Source organism: Ostrinia furnacalis, unplaced genomic scaffold, assembly GCF_004193835.3.
Source record: "Ostrinia furnacalis isolate ACB-3 unplaced genomic scaffold, ASM419383v2 OfSCF1066, whole genome shotgun sequence".
In the NCBI taxonomy this organism is placed as follows: domain Eukaryota; kingdom Metazoa; phylum Arthropoda; class Insecta; order Lepidoptera; family Crambidae; genus Ostrinia; species Ostrinia furnacalis.
Window position 1 is genome coordinate 682766 of NW_021131305.1, and position 24806 is coordinate 707571.

Genomic DNA, 24806 nt, shown 5'->3' on the forward strand with positions numbered 1-24806 from the left:
GAAGGTTCCAGAAAGAAGAAACGGTACCTAACCCCGATGCGGCGCGACGGAGGTACGTAGTGAGTCACGTCAGTTCGTAGACTAGTGTAGAAAGCAGCGAATAATAGCGGGGTAAAATTACTAGACAGAAGCGGGTAGGTAAGAAAAAAAAATACGAATGCTCACATTGGCTCAAAACCCGTGTTTTTTTAATATTTAGAGCAATTACAGAAATGGGAGGCGGAGATTGAGAAAATTCCATGACAAAACTTCTTCGAAAAACAAATCGTTACAAGCTGAAATTTAAAGTAAAAACTGCATATTGTAATAAAAAATGGATTTTAAGGAAATCAACAAATATTTATTTCATGTGTTGCTGATGTCGAACTGTGGAAGCCCTTTGCGATAAATTTCATCTTTGAAGTTCCTCAATGCTAGGCAAAAAGGGATATCATGAGTGGAGTTTATTAATCTGAATCATCGTGTCTGTGCTGCTCCTGACATGACAGTGATGTATTTGTCAGGTCCTTTTCGCAATTTTGAATTAAGCATCAACCACACCAACGCGTGCATATTGCCATCGCCGGTGCAATCATAGGCGCCTGCGCCAGAGTTACTGAGTTGTGTTCCAGCAGTTAGAGGTAAGATAAGCAGTTCCTCCGTGGTTGAGGATTCCGGGTGAAGCTCGCTTCCACCTTCGGCCTGATCGTCACTTACCATACAGGCTAAGAGCTTCCTCGTTGTGGATAAAAAAAAAACGCAAGAAGTGCTGAGTACTGTCGGGACGATGTGAAGCGACGAACAATAGTAGTCTCATGCTCATGCGCGTATTACGCTTCGCCGGCCGAGCCGAGCAGCGAAAACCCGGCTCACTCGCACAACCGAAAGCGAGACAATCGGGCCACTCATACAACACCGTCTATAACTACATGACAATCTCAAAGTGTATCAGATACAGAGGAAAGCACTATAGAGGAGTTGGAGAGAAATGGTTTTCATCGTCGTTGAGGCCAGGATCATAATAGTGTATCATTACAACACAACCAAACGTCGTATAATTTACTTACATCGTACCATTTGTAAGAACGCTAGATTACATAGAAATGCTCTAGTCTGTCATTTCTATACTCACCTTTAGAGATACCTACATTGGCATTCTTGACTTCTTTGAAATTGGTGAAACCGAAAATTGCGAAATGAAATAATTCAATGCCAAAATGGAAGGTTTCGTCTTCATACTGAAGGCAATAATAATGTCTTGTTTAAGATTGAAAACGAAATTACTCATTTGCTTACCAGGCTACTGAAGTTAGACAATCTGGAGAAGAAACTGTTTGATGAGATGAAGCAAAATACCTACTCAAAAGATGGGAATGTTGACAATCTAGCGGAACTCGTCAACCTTTCCAAAATTTTAGAAATTGACTAGGTAGTTCTGCATTGTTTGACGACCTGGAAGACTTCACATTGATGGCTAATCCAGGACAGACTAAAAGCTACGTTAGTAGACCGCGATAAGTGACAATGATTCAATGAATTAAGTTCACTCATTTGGCTTTATTAATCTAAGGCTCTTCGTATGTTTAAATGGATATTTTTTGGGAAAAATTCTTTACTCTGAAAGAAAACGAGAGTCTAGGGTCCTCTTTATACATAAAACAATGATATAAAGATTTGTATGGTTTTGCAACACAATTTATGTAAATAACATCATCTTGATAGTAGGTAAGTAAAAGAAACATTTTATAACTCACGTCATTTTGTTGAAACACAAATTAGGTGTACAAAAAATTAAACAAAGTCACTCGGTTCAATCAGTCACATTAAAAAGTTTTACACCACAGTCTTTGCTTTGCTATTATAGTGTCACTTTATCACTAAAACTTTTTAAAGATTCCTTTTGTATGCCCTAAAAATAATGTCGTCATCATGTAACGTAGGTCATGTCTGCATTTTCATCGATATAAATGTCGTCGAAATTTTCCTCCTGACTGCCGTTCTCGTTATTTTGAATGGATATCTCTCTCTCCAGCATTTCTTGGATCTTGCTCCTCATCTCCAGCTTCCTTACTGGATCTAATTCTTTGAAATACGGAGCTAAGGATTCCAAAAAGAGCATATCATAATAGTCGTCTGGTTTTTCGTCTTCCAGTTCCAATTCTGTCGTCAGTTCCTCATCGTGGATTTCCAAGTACTCCACTTCAATGTCGGCTTCCGATTTGAGTTTTTTAAGTGTTATAGTGAAGAACATTTCCTGGAAAAATGCCCAGTTGCCAGTGTAGTTTGTCAGAGACGACGGGTTCTTCTTGATTTCTCTATTGAAACAGTCCCGGAGGTTCTTCCATTTTATTTTGACTGCTTCTTCTGTGAAAGGTGAAAAAGAAGTTTATTACCAGTGTGGTAAAGTTAGCTCAAAAATAAAATGATTTTAGTAGGGCTCCAAGGAGCTCCAGTGGCAAAGATTGTCAAAGTGGGCTTACTTTGATTTCGGTGAAATTGGTTATCGGCGCTGAGTTTACACACGTTTAGACCTCAGATCATAGATCCCTTCTATGATCTGAGGTTCAGACAAACGACCACTTTAAATCTATCTAATGAAGTAAGAATAGTCGCAAGCCCAACAAGAGATATAGGTAGGCCTCCTACCTACCTACATTCTACATTTTCATGAAAAACGAGAATACAAAGTAGGTTGGTGTTGGCAGTAAGTAGGTAAGCCTACATCTACAACTACATACAAAAACCTAGACAGGGGCAAATTCGCGTAATAAACACAGAAAAGAAACATTAGTAACATGGGATGTGTTTCATTAACTTTTTGCTTTAACACTGAAATAGAAATAAACAGAAAAACAAGAAATAACCTTCACGAGGTGGCGCCATCTATATTCACCGCTTCAAACTAATAAACATCCAAAACAAAAACAAAGCCGGCAGAGCCAAGGACTCACCCGGTAACTGTAGCCTGCAGGCAATAGTCTTCCACGCCAGACCGACGCTGTATACGTCGTTATATTTCTCGTCTTCCCTGTTCCAGATGCAGGGATGCTTTTTCACTTCCTTGATCAGTCGTATCGTAGTTTGATAACTCAGCTGACGACGGCGCACCATTTTGTTCCGGCGATTTGTATTTGCTACTCGCGCATCGCGGCGTTGCGCGATTGAAAATAATATGACACGCGCCGCCGCACCGCCCCTCACACATAGCCGAATAATCATTCATTTATTACGCAAAGTGATCGAGACTACCTCGCATCTGTCAATTATTATTAAGTTTCATAGCAATAAAGGCGAGTTTCCTTGAATTATTGGGGCTGCTTTACGTAACACGTCATTGTGGCGGCAGCCGAGCGAGACGCAAGACATCAACAAAAGGAAACGGTAACTAACATGCGGCGTTGCCGCTTTGTGCAGAAGCTAGGTACAGGCAGACCCAGAAAAAGGTTATTTATTTATGGCACCGCGTTTTCTGTGCAGGTTGTGTATGAATGTAACTAAAATTACTATTTAAAATATAAACTAAAATGATAAGGTAATGATAAAATCCACAAATGTGGTGATATGCTACGTGGTGTAGATGTTTCTAAGGTTCACGAATAATAAAAACTTTGGTTTTACCACGTTTTACTTATTAAAACATTTATTGTTTCATTGAATAAAAGAAAAATAGTAGGTAGGTCGAACTAACTGTTAACAACAAATTCAAATTGTGAATGATCCAATTCAGCTAGGCGCTCTTGCTAAAAATACCTACAAGGCATAGGGGCATACCTACTAGCTATCAGATTTGTGTTCAGAATTTTGCTCCGCAATTTCATTAAGCAATAAATTTTGAATTCTACTTCTCATAACCAGTTTCCTTAGCGGTTCTAACTGTTTAAAATACGGGGCTAATGACTTTAAAAACATCACGTCATAATTTGAAAGTCTATTAGATGTTTTTTGGCGTTTTACAGGGATTTCATCTTCTGAGTTTGAGTTATTTTCTTCTAGTTTTTCATCTTTAGTGTCATAATTTTGCCGTTTGTTGCCATTGTCTTTTGTTATTCCTTGGTTTTTCTCATTTTCACACTTGCCATTGCTGGATTCATCATCATGACTCGTATCATGTTTTGAAAAGTCCGATTCACTATCATCATTTTTACCATGTGTGGGACATGAGACTCGGGATTCTCTATCGGATCTTTCTTCGTCACTTTCAGATTCAACTATAAATTCTACTGAGTCGTCATCTTCTCTATGTTCATCTGCGATGAAAGTCATAAGACGAAAATATCTCCATTTTCCGTTATACTTTTTAAGATCAGATATCGCAGATTTTTTTTGTATGTTTCTGAATGTGTCACGAAGATTTTTCCATTTTCTTCTTAGAATATTCTCTGCAACAATTATTAATGAACGTTTTATTTTTTTATTATACATGGGGCAAAGAGTTAGGCAATGTTGGCTTTATTAAAACACAATAACAAAGGGCATTGACTAAAAAAACATGTTATAATTAAGTTGACTATACTAAATAAATACTTCTAACGCCATCTCTTTTGTATAACTGGAACTACTATGTCAAGTACATGACGGAAGAGAAGAGACGCAGATGTTTTGACATCAGGTAAACTAACCTGGAATATTCATTTTGCGAGATATATTGTTCCAAGCTGCCGCTGTGTAAAATCTGTCCCCATATTTCGCGTGTTCACCATTCCATAACACGGGATGACTTTGCACTTCTTGAATAAGCATAACTTTATCGTTGAAAGGTATTGCCGCCATTTTTGTTTTGTGCGACTGACAGAAATGAGCGCGTCGCAGCTACTGGCGATTTGTGTAGTACCTAGTTTGCGATTGCGACGTTGCCAAACTTCCATCTGTAGGTAAAAAGTTAAAACTTTGATTAATGTTGTCTTCTTAATCTATTATTTCTTAATTATATTTTGAGGAATTTACTCATTAATTAGTACCGCAATAAATAAGGACATCGAATTAAATCAAAATTGAAAATCTTATGGATAATATTGGCAGCTAGCGCCCTCTGTACACCGAAGTAGTTACTTATTTGCCAGAGGATAAAGCTCTTTACGGTTCCTGAGGTGGGTTTGATATTTTGTCATAGAGCAAATAGATGGCGCTTCATCGCAATTCAAAGGGCGCGAATTAATGTTGTATTTTTATTGTTAGGGAGTAAAATAATATTCAAATTAGGTATTTAACCGAAAGATAAATAAATCAAAGATATACGCCATAATTATTATAACAATATTACCTGATCTATAAATAAATTTGTAAATGATGATAATGAGTAAATTGTCAAATATTTATTAAAAGAGTTGGTTGGTTGTTGATTCACGCAATGAGGGTTTTCGCGAATGAAAGATCCGCTAGATGGCGGGACGTGGATGTGGGGTCTGCTGACTGCTGCGTGATTGGTGGATTTTGACATATCTGTCAATGGCATGTCAAAAATAACCAATCATGCAGCATTTGGACCTCGCGTCTACGTATTGCCATCTGGTGGATTTTTCATTCGCGAAAACCCTCATTAATAAACACAGCGATTTTCGGTATTATGTGTTTCATCTAGGAATCGAACCCAGACCTCTGCGTCGAGCAAGCGTCAGACCACAGATTAAACGTAACTATAAATAATTTTCAAAAACAAAACATATTATAAAAAAAAAAATTTTGGGTAGTCAAACACACAAGTTTTCCGTCCACATTTTATTTAGAGTTATTGGTATAAAATATATGAGATATAAAACAGCGCAGTCGTAATTAAACTAAAATATATTAATATAAAACATGTCAATAGTCCAACAAAGGTTAAACCATGGTTTTGTGAGATGGCGTGGAGTCAGCAGTCAGTGTAGAGTCTTAAAGTCTCGAGGACTTTTAAATATATCATTTACTTAATTAAATAAATAAAATTATTGTCCAATCGCCAGAACGTTAACCTGAAATTAAGTATGTACGAGTACTACTACTGCTACTGTTATAATAAAATTAGGTACAACAACATATAAAAATGAATCAAGTCGTAGTAATTTTAAATTTTCTTGACATGCGCTGCAATCGGCAAGGGACAGGTGTTAAATTTTGAAGAAAATCATATGTTTAATTTTAGACGATTTCGCTATTTTTATTTTGATTAGTTTCTCTTTCTCCCTCCATAATTTTTGCTTGAGTTTGTATTGAATTTTGGGCTTAATTCTCAAGATATCTAAATGTCAGAGAATGACTTTGTGACATTTCCTCTACTCAAGAACTGACTCCATCCGATGATCCAACTGAAAATATCAAAATCATCAGAACAGATGGTTAATGTAAAAGAATGTTTATTCACTGTGATATAAATTTTAAATTATTTACTATGCAAGCAAGTTCCCATAATAATTTTGAAATCATCTGAATTTACACTTTTGAGTTGGTAGAGTTTTAAATCTTTATTTTTATTGTCAGAATTAGCAAATAATTTTGAGTTGTAAATGAATTATTATTTTATTATCATGGGAACAAGTAATATCTTTCAATTATTACACGCAAGATGTGCCCAATTACCATGAAAAAAAAAACTTATTTTGTAACAAAGTTTCACGATTAATATTAATCTTAAAATTATTTAATCACAGTGAATAGATAGTGGTAGATGTATAGATTGTAGAGTAAACGTGTGAAGCTCTTCCCTAAGCATTTTTAATGTAAAATAATTATTAATATAGGTATAAAAAATAATTAATTCATCAGCGGAAATGAAAATTAGTAAAAAAACAATTGAATTTCGTTTACGCTAAAAAAAAACGTTTCTAAAATGAAAAGTTATCTTTTAATGATCATTCTAAATGATGAGAGAAGAGCTGAAATATAAATACGGGACATTCTGTTTTTTGTGGATATTCAGTTATAACATCAATGTTTTAAATATTAATGATACATTGTATTATCCTAAACACTAATTTATGCATTTATTTATATTTATTTGGCGATAAATCGACACATACAAAGCAACACCGGAATGTATGCTGTAAATTAAATTACAGAAGAACTAAAGTACTTTGTACGCGATTGTACTTAGATAATAATGACTGAGAGTTAAAACGTCAAATATTTGACGTTTTATTTTTTAAAATCAATTCCATCATACACGTCATTCCTCACTCTTCCTCCCTATTTCATTTGTGTCAAATATTAGTAAAGAGATTCAAAATAATTTGTTATAATCTTAATGTAATTTAACAATTAAATATACTCTTCAAATATAAAATCAATGGTATTTCCACAATACAACGCAAGTTAAAATAACATTAATAAAGTTACCTTAACAATAAACTTAATATTGTAAACACGTTAATAAATTAATAATTAAAACCTTTTTCAATGGACTAGTCAAATAGAATTGCATTGGTTCTTTTCTAAACCTTTTTATGTAGAGTTTCACTTGGCATACAACATACAAAATAGTTCTTACTCTCATGCAATTCGATTCAGCGATCATATGAAGGCCAGGCTTAACAAAAGTGCACCATTAATAAAATTCCATTATTTTCCAACGTAAGTAATTAACTGCTGCAATACAATGGACAAGCTCTTAACAATACAAACATTAATTTAAGTGTCTTATAAAGACGCTAATATAAATGAAAACTTTTTACGTATTTATACAAAATTCTCAAAATAAATTCAAGAGCAATATTCCGACGAAATACAGGGTGGCAGGCAGAACGCGATACGTGAAACTCTAAGTGGTGATCCGAGTATTTTTTCGCGATACCTAGTAAAATACTAGTTCCAGTAAATCTAGTTAATTTCTGCCACCCTGCACGGAACCATCAATACCATTCCCATACAAACACCAACAACATCCCTTCAACGAGTGGTTTGACCACTTTCCTTTGGCACGGCAGTTTTTAAGAAGCGTTACTCATCGATAATTTAACGTTACGGTATTCGGCGATTTAGTGATATGCTGAGACTTAATTGAAGTAAGATAGGTGTCAAATGTATCGAGTTCTTGTCACTTGATATTTAATTGACAACTATTTTATTGCCCTTGCTTTTGCTTTATGTTTCAATGAAGATATTTTTGGCATTTTTTGTTGCGGATCATTGAAAGATATTTCCGCACAGGCAGGTATTTTAACCGCTAAATTCGTCATCTCGGCGCATTTATAAATGCCTTTAATAGCTAACAAGCAGTCCCAGTCATTGTAACCGAAATAAACATACTTTTGGCAACTTCCTAAAGAATTCGGTTTCTTAATAGCGCTCCTGAAATAATTAATTAATAGGTACTGCGTTACGCTAGATCCTTAAATCTATCACATCAAATAATTATTATAGTATGGAATACTCAAATAAACACCCATTATCATTATACCAGCACAACATACAATGTCTTCATTAAGAATAGGTTTAATTAGTTGAGATTTAGATGTAATTCTATCACGTTTGATGCTATTTTTAGTCATGCCGTGACAGATGTCACAGTGCCTCAAAATTAACAAAAGACAGACAATAAATAGAATTAAAATTAATTGATTTTTCGTAAAACACAATAGCAGTGTGATATTAAGATAAAGTTAATTATTATACCCTGATTAAAATTATGAGTGTGTGCTTAATTTAATGATAAATGTTCGAGGAAGGTGACCCGAGAAAGAGTAAAAGAAGCATTCTTCAGTGAGTTAAAACGTCGATCAAAATTACATCTAAAGAGTTCCGTTCAGCAAAATCAGATTCGATGTGAATAATCGTAATACAGTATATACTTTCGAAACAGAAAACTTCCCAAAATATATTTTACGAGTAATAGCCATCGTAAAGACATCTTTATAGATTTAACAAATTTACAATTAAAGTGAACGTCTGAACGTGGACCAATATCTTGGACCCGAGATGATCAAACCATTGTGACGTGAGAGTTTCTATTACTTGGAGAGAAACGATGAAGTTTTGAATGAAAGTTTGAAACAATCAAAATGATTATGTCCGTGAAAAGTTACTTAAGAACACTTCTCAGTCTCTTAGGATTAAAATTTTAATATTTTTCCAAAGTTTAAATGCAGATATCGGAACTTATGAGTAATTCTGTAAAATGCAAGTGATGCATATTATATTTTTATTTAACCTACAAGACATGTAAAGCCTGATATGACAGACGGACTCCATCTACAATTAATTTAGGAAACTGTCCAAAAGTAGGTTTGAGCTGGTCACACATAATTTGATTTTTCAGCTTTGGACACTGATAATTTGCTAATTATTTTTTTGTTTAGTAATTTGTGTTAGAGCTGCAAACCTTACGAGTCACTTGTCCGTGTGTCATTTTTCAGGCGCATTCAAACGATTCTCTGATACACATTATTAATAATACATTACAACTGGTCTATGCAGTTTTTTGGTAATTTCAAAAACATCGATTGACAACATCTAATACGAACTATTGTTAATTGTTATTAATTATATTTAAATTTGAAACGATTATAATCTAACCAGTAGATAAACGAATGGATTCCTTCAAACAAAAAAGGTCAAATGTATGAGATTCCATTTTGAAAAGTCACATTAAATAAGCTCGTTTATAAATGAATGTATTTTGAAGTGATACTTATTAAATTAAACGTATAAAAGGGATAATAAAATATTTCTAGAGTCTACAGAATTTGAGTTACTTTCTTTAAAATATGATTTTATATAAGTTCGGGATATTTTAAAATTAACGTAGATCTCATTATATATTTTATAATAAATAACATTCTGTTTTAACGGACGGTAGAGTTTTAATAAAAAGGTTTAATTAAAATTTTAGATAATCTCCTTTATACATTTTAGCTGTTAATTTTGTTTTATCGGATGCTTTTTAATATATTTTTAAATGTGGTCCGTAGTTTCCGATTTAAAATTCCATTATAAATTTAAAATTAAGCAATTAATATTTGGGATTAAATTTTGTAAACATCTCAAAAATATATTAAAGCAACGCCGCAAAACGTAGTTAAAATTTTGATACTTAGAATAGGGTGATAGTTATGAGTAAACTAAATCAGAGATGTGTCAACTACGGGGTGGTTTAAGGGTAGGTACTAATCAAAATGATATGTAATAAACTGTACCATATAATGTATATGTACAAGAAGTGGTAGGGATTAAATATTGCCTGTTTATGATATTCGGGTATAAAAACTGATCAGGAACTAAATAACCTCGTAAAGTTGAAGTTAAATTAAAAGAGTATGGAAAATACGAGGTCTGGATGTCTCCAGACAAGTCACACGCCCGCATATCAAAAACAAGCTTCCAATTAATGGTTAACGCTAATGAGAATCACATACATTCAGGATTATTAACCAAAATGGTATATCCTTAAAATAAGTACATAAAATACAAACACTAGTCGCTCGATATCGAGTGACAGTCACGCGTATCTACGTTCGTTCACCGCATTCACACACGCAAACTCGCGGCGGCCCATTCACCAACATAACTTATAAATTAAGTAACAGGTTATCCACAAGGGAAGAAATGACTAGTTCAAAAAAAACATCAAAGACGAAAACAAGCAAAAATAATAAAATATATGATAATTGCACAAATGCCCAAACTAATACAATGCCTGCTAAATTCGGAATATCAGAGATTTCGCGTAATTGCGTTGCAAACAAAATCGCCATTTTGACAGGCATGACAGATAAAAAACAAGATGGCCGCCGCGCCACTCAAGCGGCACATGAACGCTTAAACTACTGGTCGGGTCTTAGGTGTCGCTGGCGGCCGAAGGCTGCTTTATCAGGTCGAAGTCTTTGCCCACGCTGGCCTGAGTCTTGAGCTTGGGCTTCTCGTGGTGCGCGTGGGCTTTGTCATGCGCGTGGGCTTTGTCATGGCCATGGGTGTGGGTGTGGGTGTGGGCGTGGGCATGACCACTCTCCACTACGCTGACGACGTTCTTCTGGGCCTGGTGTTGTTCTTCTTCCTCTTCTTCCTCGCGGAATTTGCGGTTGTACCAGTGTAGGCAGATGCACCTGGAAGAGAATTTTATTTGCTATTAGTAATGTGTTTTTTCATCAATCAGGAAATCACAGTTCCATTTCTGAAGTCTAAAGTACCTACGAATTTTAATGAGTTTAAAATAAACTCCAGCGATTCTCGATTGTTAACTGAATTCCCTAGTAACAACCATGTTTTGTTAAAAATACTCAATTAAACAAGGATAGGTAAAGTAGATAGGTATAAATCTGAAAAGTACTAGTAGGTCTCTAAACCAGAATCTAAACTAAGTGAAGTAAGATGTCACTGTTCCACGATATCAAGTGACGTGGCAGCTCATTACAACCGTTTATTATATTACATTGCTTCGATTTTGCATGCTTCTGCTCCTGCTAAAGGACAAAGGACATAGTTAATTGTAGAGCTAGTAAATACTCCATTTAGCGCCCTATTGATGCCGGACATAGCCTGTTCCGATTCCAATTGTTTGTATCTGACGCCCTTGTTTATTTAAAGGGCATTTTGCCACGTGACAATGGCTCTTAAGTGGCACAAGGGTCCTTCAGCTTAATTACCACCCACAGACATTTCTAATTAGCATTATTGTCTTTGAAGTGAATGGGAACTGAATGGAACGCTATAATTTCACCTTTCATGAGGCCACACAAAAATAAAAGGTTGTGTTTTTGCAGTCAAATGGAATCCCCATAACTGTGCCCTCAGCCTTGTAGGGTGTGGTATAGGGGGTGTGAAAAGCGATTAAATTTCGGCGAAACACTTTATTTGGTCGCATCATTATAAGAGGAAAATTGTAGTTAGGGGGAATCGAAAAGAGCAATGTATGTTTCTACACCTATACCACTATACCTATTGCTGACAATTTCGATGATTGTTTTTTACAAGATGAATGGTATCGTTTGGTCACAAAAATGAGAGTAGGTAAACTAAGGGATGACAGAAGGAATGGATTTCTCAAGCAAGAGATCGATGGATAAATCTTACATACGAGTATGCTTTTGGTAAGAAATCAGATCATTTTTATTTCGTGAAACGCGTAAAATCTTTCCATGTCAGACAGATATTTACGAGTGATAGTATCTATCTCCTTACATACTCGTACAATGTATGTATACCTACAATCTAGATATTAAAAACAATTATTTGATAAGACTCCATAATTGCAGGGTGGCCAAAAAGTAATTTTCTTAAAAGTTTCATAGAACGTGTCCAATAGAGCTTATTAAACAAGCCGTAAACAATAATTCATTACTTCAAAATAATCCTTTTTTACTCAGCCAAATTAAAAGTTTTAACAAAAAAGGATGGATTTGACGTCCCATAAATTAATTGGCCACAGAAAATGGACAATAAATTACCCTTTTTTGTATCCAATAAAAGAACAAAGCGATACTTCAGAGGTTTCGAGAGGGCAAGGAGGGCGGAGAGTCCTCAGAAGCCCTTTACCACATGGGACCTCTTCGAGAGTAATATCACGTTAAATTAAAAAGATATAAGTTTATTTTAGGATCATCAGTTTTGTTTAAATTAGTTTACATTTCCGTATATTTGTGAGCATAGTTTTAATGACAGGTTAGAAATATGTAGCAGGTTTTTAAATTGGTTGAAAAATTAATGCAAACGGCATAAGTCGCGCATAAACCGCGATTATTTAATTAAAGCTTCGCGCTTAAAGCGGAGTTAATGCCTAAAAGCATTATTTACAAGTATAACTAGCTTTTGCCCGCGGCTTCACTCGCGTGAAATTTAGTTTGTCACATATCGTCATAAATTATAGCCTATATGTTATGCTGGGTTATAAACAATAATACTGTAAAGTTTCATCAAAATCCGTTCAGTATTTTTTGCGTGAAAGAGTAACAAACATCTATCCAGCCATCCAGACATCCAAACTTTCGCATTCATAATATTAGTAGGATAAAGGAAGGTAGTAAAAATATTAAAATCCATTATTATTCTGTGTCTTTGGAAACCAAAAAGTAATACTTATACGGTATTACAATATACAAGTTAATGGACACCTACATCATTTTGTTCTTTATACTTGTACATTAACAGACGCCATAAAAGCACTAGCACGTCCAATCGATTGCAACAATGCATTTAATCTATGAGTAACCAAGGGGTCTATCCCGTTAACTTAACTCTACATGATCTCCTTTATCCCTCTCTTTCATTCCCCTTGTAAAAGCGACAGATAGAGTCGACATATCGACGTAGTTTTACAGAGTAGATCCCTAGGTTTATCGAGGTAATACACTTAAGTGTACAGTCCAATGCATTTATTACAGCGATAAGCCCCGAGGGGAATTAAAACGTGATGGTATTGTCTGGATCATAAAAGCCCCGAGGTTATGCCCCAGTCACATGGTGCGTTGACGTGAAGTGTAAATTCTATTTAATGGGCTTTTACAATCTCAACCGATATTAAGTATCACAAAATTCATAATAAGTGATTTATTGGAGTCGTATTTTATGTACAGTCGACAACAAATCCGATCTCTAACGTATTTTTTGCAAAGTAACCTGTATTACAACGATACAAGACTCCATTGAGTTTAGTTTGCTGCGCTGTCGTCCGTGCTTACGTTCTCATTTTCTATTAAAGTCAAAGTCAAAGTCAAAGTCAAAATTTCTTTATTTGTTTAGACTAATAAATAGTTCTTACAAATCGTCATAAAATATGCTCTTAAGGAGCCTCTACATGTCTTATAATCTTTTTACCCTACCAGCGCTTTTATTTCCAACTTACTCTAATATTAGTTGGATTAATTAAACTCATTATATTTTTTCTGACTCTATATTTTTCCAAATGTCAGGAAAAGTTTCCTAAACACACTACAGTCTAACTCCCCTCCAATCCCCTTCAATCCACCCCCTAACTCCCCTCCTCAAAAACCACGCTGTATAATTATTGTGTAGTCACAAGGGTGCGGTCTCATTTACTAATGATCTTTGTGTGTATTGTATTTAATGAACGAATGATGATACACCACAACAAACACTGATTTGATATTAAGAGCGTTTACGCGAAGCGCGGCGTTTCAAGGGGCATCATTGGAAATGATTCGCGCGCGGCGTTTTTTAATAGTTTTCAAATGTTTATAGCAAAACAATAACAATGAATTAAATATCGTTTCAAAGTAAATATTTTAAAGAAGATGTTGTTTTATTATATTAAGCTATTTTTATGTTGAATAAAGGAAGAATATTGGTGAAAAAATCACTTTGATTTTTGGGTATGTCACGTTCTTTTAATTTGTGATTTCTTATTGTAAAATGCTTAAATCTAAAAATTTTCTCAGATAACTATTTGCCCAAGGATCTATGCTATAGGATATAAATGTTTTTTAAATCGTTTTCACAGTATTTTTATAAAAATTTCAGCTTGTAAACTGACGCTAAAGTGGAAATTTACAAAACCTGTGTGGACTTATCTTGATAGAATTCTTAAATACTAAACTAATCGCAATATTTTCTCAATTAACTACTTAGACGACGAAATTGCCTAACTATTTATGCCTATAACATATTTGTAGTATTACTGGTTAATGATTGTAACGAGTTGAAAAAGTACTGTTTTTGCGCCAAACGGCGTAAACGCTCTTAATGTTTCTCTAACTACTAACTATCGTCTAAATTGGGATGAGTACGTCACCTGATGGTAGACCACCACCGCCTGTTGATATTTATTTACACCAATCTTCTGGTTTTAAACATTTTAGCACAAATTTTTCTTAGGCTGAGTTGCACCAACTTACTTTGACCGTAACTTTAACAATAACCGGTGCTTTTTGTATGGATTTTGATAGATTTTTGACGTTCGTTAAAGTCAAAATAAGATGGTGCAACTCAGCCTTAGTATTGTCTTATTTTATTAATTGTTATTGTTGCCTTCTCAAAAGTTTTTTTATTTCCTGCTAATAGGCTTTTAAAAAGCGCTTTTACCTTTCTTTTTGGACGTCCAAAATTAGTTAGGCCTAATTCACACGAGAGCTTTTTTAACGTCCGTTAAAAAAGCGTTCAAATAGAACATAATATGCATACCCAAGCCTATTCCCAACGCTCTGCGTTGAAAATGCAACACTGCTCGATAAAAAAGCGTCGCGTTTTAAAAGCGCCGACGTGTGAACACGTACTTGGGTATGCATATGTTCTATTTGAACNGCATACCCAAGCCTATTCCCAACGCTCTGCGTTGAAAATGCAACACTGCTCGATAAAAAAGCGTCGCGTTTTAAAAGCGCCGACGTGTGAACACGTACTTGGGTATGCATATGTTCTATTTGAACGCTTTTTTAACGGACGTTAAAAAAGCTCTCGTGTGAATTAGGCCTTAATGTTGCTTCTTTTATTGCATCAATTTATTTCTGTGGTGCGTGACTCTGTTTTCGACATTACTATCAAAAGAAAAGCGTTCGGGTTTCATTTGGGAACTTTTCACAGTTATGGAGTAAAAACAAAATCTAAATATTATAACTCAAAGGCAACTGACTGACTGACATAGTGATCTATCAACGAACAGCCCAAACCACTGGACGGATCGGGCTGAAATTTGGCATACAGGTAGATGTTATGACGTAGGCATCTGCTAAGAAAGGATTTTACGAAACTCCACCCCTAAGGGGGTAAAACGGGATCCACGCGTACGAAGTCGCGGGCGGCCGCTAGTACTTAAATAAATAAATTGATAGCGGGCATATTATTATTTTACTCGTGCTACCTTTTCGAGGAAGTGTTCGAAGGCTTAAGCCATCCACAACATCCTTCCGGTGATAAAAACGCGAATGGAAGTAAAATTGGTGTAAAAGAAAGTTTATCTCATCTTGGGTACCCTTCGGATCTTCCGCCGCTTTATGAAGAATAAAATACATTTACGACGAAGGATGACTTTTCGAGACTCGATGCTGATTCGTCCGTGAGGAATTTGAACACAGAATATGTGTGTATATTTTATGCAGTAAGATCGTATTTGCATATTAAACTGCAAGCAAAAGCCGAATCATCCATTTGTATCTGATAAATTAGACTCTATCTAATTTATGAGAGAGAAATGACTGAAAGTATCATCTGGTGGTGTTTCTGAACGCTCTGATAAAAGAAACCCACAGATCTAAAGCTAATCTATACGAATATTATAAAGCTTAAGAGTTTGTTTGTTTGTCTGTTTACTTCAACGCACTAATCTCAGGAACTACCGGTCCGATTTGAAAAATTCTTTCAATGTCAGATAGCCCATTTATTGAGGAAGGCTATAGGCTATATACCATCACGCTACGAGTAATAGGTACAGAAAAAAAATGAAAAATGTTGCGAAAACGGGTTTTCACGCGTACGAAGTCGCGGGCACATGCAGCTAGTGATAAATAAGCTTTCGTGGAAGATCGATCAATCCTATTCATACATCGATAACACATCTTTAGCGTCTCTATTATGACTTGGGACATGTTTTGCTATTCTATAAATTTTCAAGGGATCTTATTAACAGTTCCAGTATTTATCTTATTATTCTACCTGCCTACCGACTAGGTATGCCAATTAGTTCCAGATCTAATTGCCTAGGTAGGATGAGCGTAAGGACGGTAATTAGGTTAGAACTCTACGGCCAGGCGGGCGTTATGGCCGGTGAGCATGTGACCTAAATTATAGCCTAGGTTATAAAGTGAGTTTTAGATGTTATTCTTGTGACTCTTATTAAAATATTCGGAACTAACGTTGAAGTTGATGGTTTTCAATTTTAGGACTACAGTGTTGTGTCTTGTCACTGTATTGTTTGCCAGAGGCACAGCAGATATACCTAAAGAGTTTTATGAGACTGGCCCACATCATTACATGACGAACTTTGCGAGTTCCCTCTGTCTACTATCCACTGTCTTTGTCTTGATGTTCCTTATTCATGACCTATGCAATCCACTGTAGCTGCGTTGGTGTCCTAACCCAAGTTACGTCTCTAAAATTAGGCCTAGTGTCTTTTTTTTGTTGAGCGGCTGTTCTAGTTTAATAGAGTCCTAGTATCACTGCAACCGGTGTCGATTGTGATCGCCACTATATGACAGTTCGCCTCCAAGTCCTGCAGAAGTGTCTCACCTCAGCACAGCTCCCAGCACGCCAGCCCCCATCATGGCCGCACCAGCCCCCATCAGGTAGTAGCGGTGCTGCGCGGCCTCCGCCCCCGGCGGCTCTCATCAGCTATAAACCCTGCCCTCTGTCTCTGTATTGGTGCTCACTATCTATAACCTTCAATGCATCAGCCCGAGCCAAGTCCCGTCTCACCATAGAGCCAAAAACTTGAATAAGGTCTCACCTCAGCACAGCTCCCAGCACCATAGCTGAACCAGCCCCCATCATCTAGAAACCCTGCCCTGTGTCTCTACGTTGGTGCTCTCTATCTACCTATGACCGTACTATCCAAAAACTTGACTAAGCAAGGTCTCACCTCAGCACAGCTCCCAGCACGCCAGCCCCCACCATGGCCGCACCAGCCCCCATCAGGTAGTAGCGGTGCTGCGCGGCCTCCGCCCCCGGCGACAGCTGCACTAGCCCCACCACCAGCACCACGAAGCCCAGGAGAAGGGAGCGTACTACAGCGTGTAGGGCCTCATTCGGAGTGGAGGCGCGGGCGCTATGAGTCTTGGCGTCTACTGCTCACAGTGCCGCGATTGGGCAGGTGAACCAAAATAGTTTAGAACCACCGTAGTCACATCTAACAGACGCTCATCACTGTGAACGATACGGATGGACCTAGCCGTTAGAAACGCCCGCGTCTGCGCATCAACTCTGAATAAAAATCGAGTCTGCCACCTGAAGATGATCAGTGCTTACCTCATCATAGCGTCGAATACGCCAGCCTCACCATAGCTATACTAGCTCCCATAAGCTAGAAACCCTTCCCCCTGTCTCTGTATTGGTGCTCACTATCTATAACCTATAATGCATCATCCCGAGCCAAGTATCGTCTCACCATAGAGCCAAAACCTTGAATAAGGTCTCACCTTAGCACAGCTCCCAGCACCATAGCTGAACCAGCTCCCATCAGCTAGAAGCCCTGCCCTCTGTCTCTACGTTGTTACTTTCTATCTACCTATGAACTATCCAAAAACTTGACTAAGCAAGACCTTACCTCAGCACAGCTCCCAGCACGCCAGCCCCCACCATGGCCGCACCAGCCCCCATCAGGTAGTAGCGGTGCTGCGCGGCCTCCGCCCCCGGCGACAGCTGCACTAGCCCCACCACCAGCACCACGATGCCCAGGAGAAGGGAGCCCACCACGGCGTGTAGTGCTGCCACCTGGAGATGATCGGGAAGTCTTTGTTAGACTTAGGATGATGGAAATAGTTTTAAGGTATGATTTCGTAGACGACTCCACGCAGCAGCAGCAGACGACAATTTCTATGAAATACTTTCAGACGACGTGTCGCTAGGAACGAATGCTACGTACGTATTTCTATGAAATAGCATCCGTTGCTAGCGACACGTCTGAAAGTACACTCGCGAGCAAAAGTATGGAATCACTTACATGAAGCTGTTTCCACGCGATCTTGTGTACTAACGAATTTGTTAGTAACAAAAAAAGTGGCACCATTTTAAAGATCAAACTTTTAACTTTAAATTGATACCAAATTCATTTAAATCACACCAGTATTTAAAAAGATATCGCGGTTGATGTGAAGAAATAAGGAAAAAGACATGTATCAACTGTTTGATACGTCGCGAGTTGCGGCCTATTTACCCCTTATAAAAGCACGTGTTTTCGGATTTTTGCTTTCACACGTTGATCCATACACATCTCCGCTTCTTTTGATACTTTACCTGGGATTCTACACCTTCAGAAGCAGCACAAATCGTTTCAATATTGCAACAAGGGCTCAACCAGCGGGCTGTCGCACGTCAGCTCCACATAAGCCAGTCCTGGGTTTCGAAAGTTTTAAGACGCTTTCGGGAGACTGGTGGCTTTATCCCGAGACCAAGTTCTGAACAGCGCCGGTGCACATCGCAGAGGGATGACCGTTTTTTCATGTCAACTTCTCTATGAAATCGTCATTTGACTGATATCGAAGTCCAGCAAGAGCTAAAAAATGTTCGTAGGATAGCTGTTAGCAAGTGAACAGTTTGTCTAAGATATAAGCAATAGAATTTGACCCGAAAAAGGACTGCCACAGTCTCGAAACTGACGGCAGGTCACCGACAAACACGCCTTTAATTTGCTCGCACACATTTTGATGGGAAGGCGAGTAATGGAGGCGAGTTTTGTTCTCCAATGAATGCAGACTGTGTTTGCAGTGCAGCAGTCGAAGAGGTCGGCTCTATAGGCGGCCTGGGGAGCAATTTGTGCAGTGCTGGTTCGCTGAAACAGTGGCTTATAGGGGTGGCTTGCTCGACTTCCCATCGAGATGTATACGAGCAAATTGAAAGCGTGCTTATCGGTGACCTGCCATCAGTTTCGAGCCTGTGGCAGGCCTTTTTGGAGTCAAATTCTATTGCTTATATTTTAGACGAACTGTCCACTTGCTAACAGCTATCCTACGAACATTTTTGAGCTCTTGCTGGACTTCGATACCAGTCAAATGACGATTTTATGGAGAGGTTGACATGAAAAAACGGTCATCCCTCTGCGATGTGCACCGGCGCTGTTCAGAACTTGGTCTCGGGATAAAGCCACCAGTCTCCCAAAAGCGTCTTAAAACTTTCTAAACCCAGGACTGGCTTATGTGGAGCTGACGTGCGACAGCCCGCTGGTTGAGCCCTTGTTGCAATATTGCAACGATTTGTGCTGCTTCTGAAGGCGTAGAATCCCAAGTAAAGTGTCAAAAGAAGCGGAGATGTGTATGGATCAACGTGTGAAAGCAAAAATCCGAAAACACGTGCTTTTATAAGGGGTAAATAGGCCGCAACTCGCGAGCTCGCGACGTATCAAACAGTTGATACATGTCTTTTTCCTTACTTCTTCACATCAACCGCGATATCTTTTTAAATACTGGTGTGATTTAAATGAATTTGGTATCAATTTAAATTTAAAAGTTTTATCTTTAAAATGGTGCTACTTTTTTTGTTACTAACAAATTCGTTAGTACACAAGATCGCGTGGAAACAACTTCATGTAAGTGATTCCATACTTTTGCTCGCGAGTGTATATCATAGAACGTGTCGCTTGCTGCTGCTGTGTGGAGTCGCATACGAACTTGCACCTTACTCGAACTCTATAAATATGAGATTTTAGTTACATGGTATTGCAAGCCAGTGTTAGGTGAATATTACTGAAAATAGTATATCAGAGTGTTCGAGTCAGATGCTGGCTTGACTTTTTCATTCTCTGATAATATACATGTTAATATCAAATACTAATGGTGTTATGGAGACAATAATATGGATTATAGCCATCTGGCACCGTGAAGTGAAAGCTTTAACCTACAACTATACTACAAGAGACACACTCACTCTCCAAATCTCACTTACCTTTTCGAAACGCTACCTAAAGCAGTTGATGCACGATTGATTACTCTGAAATGGACGCATTTTCTAAAGGAATTCCAAATAACCACTTACTTCATCTCACACTCATGCTAGTTTCGCATGGGTTGGGGGTGCATTCGGACACGGGTCTTCTTTGGATCTCATCAGTAATAGGATTCAAAAGTCTCACCTCACTCACCTTCCCACACACATAGAGCTCGTTCCTCAGACGGTGGGTGTCCGGGGACGGAGTGGCGTCCATGTCTGGCATTCGCCCCATCTGGAGGGGCAGCTGGGAGGGCCGGCGCCCCCCTGTGCCCCTCTTCTCAGCTCGCCGGCGTTCATGGCGCACAGCAACTGCTGGCATAGCGCCAATCATTTTGGCTGCGGGGCAAAGGTGATGATCATTACCACAATTGTTTTCTCCCAACTTTTAGAGTAGGCGCACACCGTTGATTTTTAGTTGGCCGATAGTTGTGCCCGATTTTAAATTGTATGAAGAATCGGCCAAATCGAATCGGCGTAGTGTGCGCACTCCCATACATGCCCATACTGATCAACTGCCCGACTAAACTATCGGCCGATAAAAAATCAACGGTGTGCGCCTACTCTTAAATTCTCTCTCGATTCTACCAATATCTAGTGCTTAGTTCCCAATATTGTCTATGGATTTCCCGCCCCGGTTTCGCACGGGTGAATGAGAACACATCGGACTGGTAAAGCAACTTAAAATTAAAGCGCAAGCGAAGCGAGCGCGAAACAAGGCTATAATTTAAATGAAAAAAAATATTTCAAACCGGGACTCGTCCTGGTCAACCGGGACGTGTAACCTTAGCCATTTAGGTTTTAGATATTTCAAACAACTTTCTAGGTGAGAAAGTGAAATTATTGGCACTTCTGAAAGAAAAAAACAAATGAATTATGCAGAACAAAAATTTTAAGCTAAAAACTTAATAGAGGGTTGCCCTGAACGTTGATTATAGGATCGAATACCGTGCGGCCGAAACCGAAAAATAAGGGCTAAGATGTGTAGGAGGTCCTTAAAAACAAAATTTCTACAAAAAATAGCAGAACAAACATGGGGTGACTCGGGTACCTACCCCTAAGGGTGCTCTACCACCGGACTTCCGCCTGACTTTTTTTTGGGACACCCTGTTTATGTTTTTGGGATACTCTCTGGAACTACGAATCAGATTCTTTCAATATTGTCTTTACTTTAGAATATACAATAGATATTATAAAACTCGTGGATTACTTACATCAATTAGTTCAACAAACCGATATCCAGGCGAAGCATGAAGAAGACATTTGGCTCATCAATTCACATATTAAAAGTACATAGTTAAAATAGAGTTAATATAAAGAAGAAAGTACAAAATATGTATATCTGTTCCTTGCTATAATCTTTGGAAAATATTTTGGAAATACTGAGTTTCTTTCGCTGCATCTTTTAAGTACAAAATGGAGGTACTCGTAAATTCTATTAAAACTTGTATGTATATTGCCTCAATAAAGGAAAACTAGTTCCTCATTTTCGCCCGTATTGACAAACATTACTATAAGGTCTCACAGTGCGTGTGGACATACTGGATGACACACGAACCAATCACAGAGCTCTATTCAACGCTGTGCGTTCGATTTGCTGCTTCACTTAAGCAAGCATCGTTTGTGAATAAGCAACAAAATACCAAGTTATATAGCGTCTATAGAAGTCCCTAATTTCAATGCTTATTATTTATTTTGGGGACGTTCACGGAACAATGCTATTATGGGGTGGAAATCACGCGACTCCCATTATAAGGGGCTGTACATTTTACCAAATAAACAAAGACTGATATTTTTCATTTTCCTTACAATTTCTCGTTTTACTTTATCTTTTCTGTTGTATACTTTTGACTGTATTCCAGAGATAAAACGCTTGCTAGCTTCAGCTTTGTTTGAAGCATGATTTTGCTAAATTAATAACGCTTGCTGCTTTTTATTATCTTAATAAAGAATATGCATGGCTTTTTTAATTAAATTAATGGAAGTATTTTTATAATGCAGATTTATATGTAGAATATTGTTTGATATAAAAACTATTTCAATTACAATGATAACAAAAATATTGTTGAATTAATGGATGTTCTCAGTCTTCTTTTGATTTAGTCGTACTTTATGGGAAAAATAGTTTTCCATGCATATTCCTCAGATGAAATTTTAGGCATAGGTAGACAGCGTGTTAAGCCCATAGCTTTTCGTTGAATGTCGTGGCATATCTTGGCAATACTTGGCATTATGGCATATGGTGTGTGTGGTGCCATAAAATTGGATTTATTATTTGCGTAAGGCAAAGCTTTTCGTGTACTGGTCATTAATATTGTGGTACAATAAATGAATAAACTTACACCGCTGATTATCTCTGGGCTGTAATAACGACTGGAGCATATCTGTAACAAAAAGTGTATTTATTTAAATCTCACCAAAAACAAAAAAGTTGTAAAAAGGTGATAATATTACACTCGGCGCTGGCTAGCCTCCTTTGCTTGAACTTGGCTTGACACGCTGCCTGACATGTTTCTAGATGTATATTTTGGACCCTAAGTTTTTAAATAGGTAATACTTAAGGTAAACTACATCAGTTGAACTTCAGGTTCAAATCCCGTATAGGGCAAATGTTAGTATGATGATGATGAGCATGAACATTTATATTACTACAATAACCGTTTCGCTAACACACTTTTATAATGCGAACAGCTAGGGACTGGAATTTGCTGCCTTCTGCTGTGTTTCCCGAACACTATAATCCGGGCATTTTCAAGGCGAGAGTGAATAGGCACTTACAGGGCACGCATGTACCATCCTATACTGCATCTCACTTAATATCAGGTGCGATTGCGGTCAAATACCTTGTTCTGCATTAAGAAAAACTGTTCATTGGAGTTTAGAGAATAAGTACAGCCAATAAATTGCTAAAATCAAGTGGTAGTGGGCGGGGCACATAGCTCGTAGAGACGATGGCCGTTGGGGCAGGAAAGTTCTCGAGTGGCGACCACGGGCTGGAAGACGTAGCGTGGGCAGGCCTCCTACTAGGTGGACCGACGATCTGGTAAAAGTCGCGGGAAGAGCCTGGATGCGGGCAGAGCAGGACCGTTCATTGTGGAAAACCTTGGGGGAGGCCTTTGTCCAGCAGTGGACGTCATTTGGCTGAAACGATAAATATGTACCAGTAGTTTTGTATGTTCACGGTGGACCGCGATAGTGAAGATCGCTGAAGCACCGGGATATGGGTAGCAGGCTAGGACCGTTTGTTGTGAAAATTCTTTGTCTGTTCCCAGCAGTGGGCGACCTGGCTGAAACCGAAATATATTGTGTAATGCGAATCTATCCAAATATAATATCGTTATCGTCTTTGCTTATTTTGGGGCAGTATCCGAAAAAATTGGTTCATGATTTTTATCTCGTTTATGTCGAAATGAAAATACTAATTAACCTGAAAATATGTCAGCTTTTCTCTCATCTTGATCCAATTTTATTCCACGCAGTAGGGTTGGGCTTTTTGATGAATAAGGAGGAAAATTTCCCATTTATTTTTATTGCTGGCAGCTTAATGAGCTATGTAACAACCTTCTCGCTAAACCACAATGAAAGTAAGGAGGCGGGATCACAATTTAAAATGAAATTTTTGATTTTAGAACGCAGCAATTTAAATTTCGAATCCATTTGAATAAATCTTTGCTAACGGCTACAAACCTAAAGGGGAAACGTAAGGAACTATTAATCTCTCTACGGTAAATCCCCGTCTCGATAGTCCCCTATAAATAGCGGTACTTTTTATCTAAATAGCAATGGCATTTTTTATCTATTAACAGTGTAATCATATAAGAGCTGAAATTCATCAAATATTGTTTCAACAAGGAGGTACCTAATTATTTGCATATGTATTTTTGCATGGAATTTAGAATCCTAATATCTCAAAATACGTCGATAGTAAGAGCAATATTTTTTTTAACGTTCTTTTTGGGCGATAGCGCTGGCGTATAATCTATCTCGTCAATACCTTTGCGCGGAATATTAACTAGGCTGGTTTTACGACCTTAGCCTCTGGAATCATCCGAGAATTTTAAAAAAGATAGCTCCAACCCGGCTTTTCGGAGTCCCAGGATATAGTTATTCAGGAAAGATTACCTAACTACCTCAGCAGTTCGATATTAGAAACCGATTTTACTTCAATACATGATCTCATCATCTTATAGATCATTAAAAAACATGCAAGTAAGTGTAATGATACGGTTTCACAATTTGTTTTCAGTAAATTAACAGTCGTATTTCCGTGCTTGTAAGAGGTTTTGTAAAATATTATTGACAGGTAACTAATAGCTCATAAGATGGGGCTCATAAGATAG

The 24806-nt window shown here is 37.7% G+C and overlaps 3 protein-coding genes across 4 annotated transcripts in view; all 3 read right to left on the reverse strand.

Moving 5' to 3' along the window:
- Window positions 1–1842: 1842 nt before the first annotated feature.
- On the reverse strand, window positions 1843–2930 carry LOC114351007 (uncharacterized). Of its 2 annotated transcripts, none has more exons than XM_028302037.1 (2): window positions 2844–2930; window positions 1843–2343 (listed from the first exon to the last, which is right to left on the reverse strand). In XM_028302037.1, exons 1-2 carry the CDS (start codon window positions 2860–2862, stop codon window positions 1907–1909), a joined length of 456 nt encoding a protein of 151 aa, XP_028157838.1. In that variant the 5' UTR covers window positions 2863–2930; the 3' UTR covers window positions 1843–1906. The 2 variants fall into 2 exon arrangements, 1 of the variants encoding a protein (XP_028157838.1); XR_003655753.1 differs by lacking the exon at window positions 2844–2930 and adding an exon at window positions 2460–2660 and having other exon boundaries at window positions 2254–2343.
- Window positions 2931–3390: 460 nt separating this feature from the next.
- LOC114351006 (uncharacterized) lies at window positions 3391–4778 on the reverse strand. The gene is made up of 2 exons (XM_028302036.1): window positions 4599–4778; window positions 3391–4358 (listed from the first exon to the last, which is right to left on the reverse strand). The coding sequence occupies exons 1-2, from the start codon at window positions 4747–4749 to the stop codon at window positions 3754–3756; spliced, it is 756 nt and encodes a 251-aa protein (XP_028157837.1). The 5' UTR covers window positions 4750–4778; the 3' UTR covers window positions 3391–3753.
- Window positions 4779–9719: 4941 nt separating this feature from the next.
- LOC114351002 (uncharacterized) overlaps window positions 9720–24806 on the reverse strand; it is a 98549-nt gene continuing 83462 nt past the window's right edge. Inside the window, exons 2-5 of the mRNA XM_028302026.1 lie at window positions 22809–22850; window positions 20612–20805; window positions 18092–18258; window positions 9720–10988 (exon numbers count right to left, since the gene is read on the reverse strand). Of these exons, the coding sequence (XP_028157827.1) occupies window positions 10724–10988; window positions 18092–18258; window positions 20612–20805; window positions 22809–22848 (666 nt within the window). The 5' untranslated portion in view covers window positions 22849–22850 and the 3' untranslated portion in view covers window positions 9720–10723. The remainder of the gene's footprint in view (window positions 10989–18091; window positions 18259–20611; window positions 20806–22808; window positions 22851–24806) is intronic.